Source organism: Danio aesculapii, chromosome 8 (assembly GCF_903798145.1).
Source record: "Danio aesculapii chromosome 8, fDanAes4.1, whole genome shotgun sequence".
Taxonomy (NCBI): domain Eukaryota; kingdom Metazoa; phylum Chordata; class Actinopteri; order Cypriniformes; family Danionidae; genus Danio; species Danio aesculapii.
This window is the reverse complement of record NC_079442.1, coordinates 1,778,903-1,784,918: the sequence shown is the minus strand read 5'-3', so window position 1 is coordinate 1,784,918 and position 6,016 is coordinate 1,778,903. Positions and strand designations below refer to the sequence as shown.

General features: G+C 31.6%; 1 protein-coding gene across 1 annotated transcript in view; it reads left to right on the top strand.

The window, feature by feature from the left end:
• si:dkey-90l8.3 (LIM domain transcription factor LMO4.2) overlaps positions 1 to 5,357 on the top strand; it is a 14,803-nt gene extending 9,446 nt beyond the window's left edge. Inside the window, exon 5 of the mRNA XM_056464596.1 lies at positions 2,033 to 5,357. Within this exon, the coding sequence (XP_056320571.1) occupies positions 2,033 to 2,041 (9 nt within the window). The 3' untranslated portion in view covers positions 2,042 to 5,357. The remainder of the gene's footprint in view (positions 1 to 2,032) is intronic.
• Positions 5,358 to 6,016: the final 659 nt, after the last annotated feature.

The window sequence follows — 6,016 nt, the reverse complement described above, 5'->3', positions numbered from 1 at the left end:
TAAAAATGTAGTTAAAATGATGTCTTTAAATATTTAAATGAAATCTTTCTATGCCAGAGTGCAGTTAAATCTGATATATACTTAATCAGTTATACACTACCGGTCAAAGGTTTGGGCTCAGTAGGAGTTTTAAATGTTTTAAATCAGCTTCTCTTGCTCACCAAGGATGCGTTTATTTAATCAAAAGTACAGAAGACACTGTGAAATGTACTATAAAATATCTGTTCAAAATTAGTTTGTAATTTAATAATTTATTCCAGTGATTTTAAAGATTCATTTCACGATCCTTCAGAAATCACTCTAATATTTATTATTATTATTATTATTATTATTATTATTATTATTATTATTAATGGTAACAGTAATAAAAGCAACAATGACTGGAGTAATAAATCCATTGAAACCACATACAATTAGAAAGCAGTTATTTAAAATTAATAAATATTTAACAACATTTGTTTTTACATTTTAATAAATACTGCCTTGATGAACAGAATAATTTTCTTAAAAAAAAAAAAACTGGAAAAAAAAACGGACCCCAAACTTTTGACCGGTAGTGTGTATATAAAATCAGTCAGTCAGAATAAAGTATAATTTATTTTTTAATATTTATTTCTAATTTGTTTTTACATGTGTAGAACAAAAATTTAAGGGTGATTTTTTTTTTTTATTTATTTTCTATTATTGTTTTTTTTAAACAATAAACACCAAATTTACCAACATTTTAATTTACATTTTATAGCAGTCTAATATTTATTGTAATACAGAATTCTAATATTTTTATCATAATCTAAAATTAAATCATAATAATATAAAGTATTAAAATAATATTTATATCATTTTGTTATCAATATTCATTTTTTTTAATAGTATTTAACACACTATAGATTGAACTCCAGATGAACGTTCAATGCGATTTGTTATATGAAATCACTATGCTACCAAAAAATGACATTATTATTTGTTAAGAATTTATTGAAGCATTTATTATCAATTAACCACTACCTTAAGGATGAGAAGTGGTCCTCAAATTAAAGTGTTGCATTTCAGTCATTTCACAGACTAAAAAGCAACAGTCCCAATAAGGTTTTCTAAATAATTCCGCTGCTAAGTATATAGTAATAAATGTTATTTTTTACATCAGTAGAATTTTTTTTTTTTTTCTCTCTCAATTTCCCTCCGTTTATTTATTTATTTATTTAATTATTTATTTATTTACAATAAACACCAAACATTTTTAATTTTATATTTTGCAGCCGTCTAATATTTATTGTAATACAGAATTCTAATATTTTATTTAGTATAGTATTTATTTAACACACTGTAGATTGAACTCCAGATGAGCCTTTAATGCGATTTTGTAATATGAAAAAAATACCACAAAATATGATTTCTTAATGTATTGAAGCATTTATTATCATTTAACATCTACGCTAAGGATGAGAAGTGGTCCTCAAAGTGTAGCCATTTTTTGCATTTCAGTTATTTCACACCCTAAAAAGCAACCGTCCCAATACGTTTTCCCCAATAATAACTAATTCTGCTAAATATATAGTACTAAATATTATTTTTAAGAACCATTAAAAGGTGAACTCTCTTTCTAATTTTCTCTCTATTAATAAATTATTTATTTATTTATTTACAATGAATACCAAACTAACATTAACGCACTATAGATTGAACTCCAGATAACCTAATGTGATTGTAATGTGAAATCACCATGCTACCAAAAATGACAAATTATGATTTCTTAATGATTAATTATGATTTCTTAATATATTGAAGCATTTATTACCATTTAACCACTACCTTAAGGATGATTAAAGGCCCCCAAATTAAAGTGTAACCATATTTTGCATTTCAGTTATTTCAGCAACCGTCCCAATACGTTTTTCCCAATAATTCACCTGCCCGTTGTCAGTTTATTGATTTTTAGTACTAAATGACATCTAATCATAGGCAATCTGACTTTTCTGTGGACTAAATACAGCTTATATGAATAAAGTTTCCTCCTCCCTCTTGTGTGTTGTAGGTTTGCTGAAGAACTCTTCATCTCTGCTCCTCTCACGCACTTATTTTTACAGCCTAAGACTCTAATGAATGAGACGCTCCTTTGGGCTGATGGAAACGTTTCTGTATCTCAGACTTCAGATGAAGCCGCGGTGGATCCTGCAGTATCTCTCATGCTGATATCGTGGCCCCCGAAAACAGAAGTAGCGTGTCTATTTTCACACAGGATATCCTGCCTGAATCGTGTCTAACCTCACAGAGAAACCATCAGCGCTCGCCTGTTTTAAACTCTGCTCACTTAGTTTTCAATTACACGTGTCGGATTTGTTTTAAACAGAATTTTTTATTGATAATGTACAGCTGAAGTCAGAATTAATCGCCCTTCTGTATATTTTCCTCCAATTTCTGTTTAACGAAGAGAAGATTTTCTTTCAACACATTTCTAATCATAATAGTTTTAATAACTCATCTCTAATAACTGATTTCTTTTCTCTTTGTCATGATGACAGCACATAATATTAGACTAGATATTCTTCAAGACACTAGTATTCAGCTTAAAGTGACATTTAAAGGCTTAACTAGGTTAATTAGGGTAAAGTTAGGGTAATTAGGCAAGTCATTGTATAACAGTGGTTTGTTCTGGAGACAATCCAAAACTAATATAGCTTAAGAGGGCTAATAATATTGACCTTAAAATGGCTTTAAAACAATTAAAAACTGCTTTTATTCTAGCCGAAATAAAACAAATAAGACTTTCTCCAGAAGAAAAAATATTATAGGGAATACTGTGAAAAATTCCTGAATCTGTTCAACATCATTTGGGAAGTATTTGACAAAGAAAACAAAATTCACAAGAAGGTGAATAATTCTGACTTCTCCTGTATATATGAAGTAGGCATGCGCCAAATTCGTAATTGATATAAATGTAAAAACTCTTACAAAATTACTTTAGATTATTTAATTAAAAAATAAATAATATGACAAAGCGTTTCTGCCTAGGGCATTCAGAATATTCCAACGCAGGCTCATTACGGATACGTACCCAGGTCTACATTTCTGGGGAAATCAAAATGTGTAACCGGAGGTGCGTCTGCTCGCAGTTTTTGTGTTTGCAAATCCACCAGAGGGCGCTGTGTATGCTTTTTGATGATCTCAAATTCCTCTTGAGCGTCCTCTTCTTGTGTAAATCCACCAGAGGGCGCAATATACACTTCAGCCGACCGGGCCAGCTTGCTGTTGACTGATTGACTGAAATCTGGTTTATACTTTTGCGTTGAGTGATCGGCGTGACCCACGGCGCCTGCGTTGTGTGTAGTCGTGCATTTATACTACTTTGTGCTGTTTGTGTTGCTCTGCAATAGCACTTCCAAAAACGCTAGCTGGCAGCAGGATTTTATGTTCCTCTGTGTCGAGTTTCTTTGTGAGTGTTTAGTTTTTCCTAACACTTAATGTACAAGTAGCTCAAACTCGCTCATTCAGAGGCGGGAACCGGCAGACGTGCAACAACTTTAATCATAAGGTGAACAGCTGTTTCCATCTGGAGCTCCTTTACGGGACTTGACACTTGTGAACACTTGCTCCATCAGGCTCTCTGCACCGCCCATTCTCGTAACGGCTAACAAGCCGACCAATCACAGAGCTTGCGCTATGCGTCATTGCGACGTGTAGTTACATTTTTTTGAGAGGTGCGAGTCAGTGTCGGCATCAGCCATGGCGAGGGCTATGTGACCGTGTGAAGGTTGCGCCAAATCATATGCGTGCGCTTGACGCAGTAGTATAAATCAGCCCTGACCGACTGACCCACCCACCCCTTTCCATAAACCCAACTGGTAATGTTTTCAAAAGCAATCCAGAAAAAAAAGCCGTCACAGCTACGTGATCTTACCACATTATCAGCCTGTTGTTTATTTTATTTTTTAATCTTTTGTTTTACCTGGTTTCTGGAACTGTTCTTCACCCGACTCAAACTAAATTGTCGCTGCCAACTTCGCTTCGCATCCCAAGTTCACCGACGTCCGCGACGAGTTACTGCACTGAAAAAACGAATTCAAAGATGATTCCTTGGATTTACTAAATTTTTTAACGTTAAGTGGTTGTAAACAATTTATTTAGGCTGAATTTAAACAAATTAAGTTGAACATTGTTAAATTAAATTTGTTTGTTTAAATTCAACACAAATAAATTGTATGCAACACCAGAAAAGCTGTCCGCATGGAGGTAAGCGGTCAGCTGGTAGCGCTAAAATGAACGGAAGCCGACAGCAGGGTCATGCCACCCCGTAGCATTCGTTTTAAAGACGAAATGCAGCCAGACGTACCTCTGGGTACATAATTTGCACTCTCTAAAAATGTAGACAGGGGTACGTATCCACAATGAGCCTAGGTTGCAATATTCAGTTTCGGTCCACAGTTCTTATTTCACTACATGCCTAGCTTCAAGATCTGAAAAGTGACAGAATTTGCTTATTTTATATACAGTCAAGCCCGAAACTATTCACACCCCTGATCAAGTCTGACGTTAAGTTTTTGTTCAGATGTAAATAAAAGCTAAAAATAGATTTTTTTTTTCTCCACAATGATGCCTCTTGTACATCGTCTTATCTTTTGGGAGACGTCTATGTCATGTCTGCTAATAAATAAATAAATAAATAAATAAATAATTACTTGCTGGTTGAATAAAAGTAGCTTTTTAATGCCTCATTCACACTAGCAGCCACTGTGTAGCTGCCTTTCGCTCTGAGTGGCGTCCTGCTGCAAACGCAGGTCTGTGTAGCTTCACAGCACAGAGAATACAAAAAAAGTGACCCTGTGTCTGTGTGTATGTTTATATGTTAAACACTGTGGTTTGAAATGTTCACATGTTTTTATTTCTTACATTAAGTTTGAATTATGATGATATTTAGTTTCTTTTATTTTGATACTTTCTTCTTTTATATTTGCTCTCCTATTTCAAGCTTTGGCAATATTGGATCATTCACAGTCATGCCAATAAAGCATTTTTGAATTGAATTGAATACAACCGGCCTCTGAGCGAGCTGAGAGAGGATCACATGAGCTCTTCTGCTGCTCTTATTGGCTGTCACACAAAGTTGCTCCTCATTTGCATAAAGTAGGAGGATTCTCAGCTTTGTCGTGTTGCTCGACACACCCACCTGGTCACTGTCGCTCACGTAGATGGAGGTCACCGGAAGTCGCTTCGCTGCTGCTAGTCGCTCGTAGTGTGAATGAGGCTTGAGTCAGAATTTGACGAGTATGAATAATTATGAATATATTTTTCTTGTGTTCATTTCAGCAAATTTGGTCTTTACATTAGCTCAGTTCATGCTGATGTCACGTTTTCCAAACCATGCATACAATTAAATTATTATTATTATTATTTTATTATTATTATCATTATTATCATTATTATTAATGTTGTTATTATTATTATTATTATCATTATTTTTATTATTATTATCATTATTATTAATGTTATTATTATTAATATTATCATCATTATTATTGTTATTATTATTATTATTATTATTATCATTATTTTTATTATTATTATTATTATTTTCGTTATTATTATTAATATTATCATCATCATTATTATTATTATTATTATTAATTTTATTATTATTAATATTATTATCATTATTATTATTATCATTATTTTTATTATTATTATCATTATTATTAATGTTATTATTATTAATATTATTATCATTATTATTGTTATTATTATTATCATCATTATTTTTATTATTATTATTTTCATTATTATTATTAATATTATCATTATTATTATTAGTATTATTATTATTATTATTATTAATGTTATTATTATTAATATTATCATCATTCTTTTTTTTATTATTATTATTATTATTATTATTATTTTTTTTTTTTTTTTTTGTGGTTTTCATATCAAATGTCCAATCACAAGGGTTTTTATTTCATATGTTTGCCAAGTAATGCTAAGCGTGAATGCGCTTTTTCTCACGTGCAAAATTTGTAATGGAAAA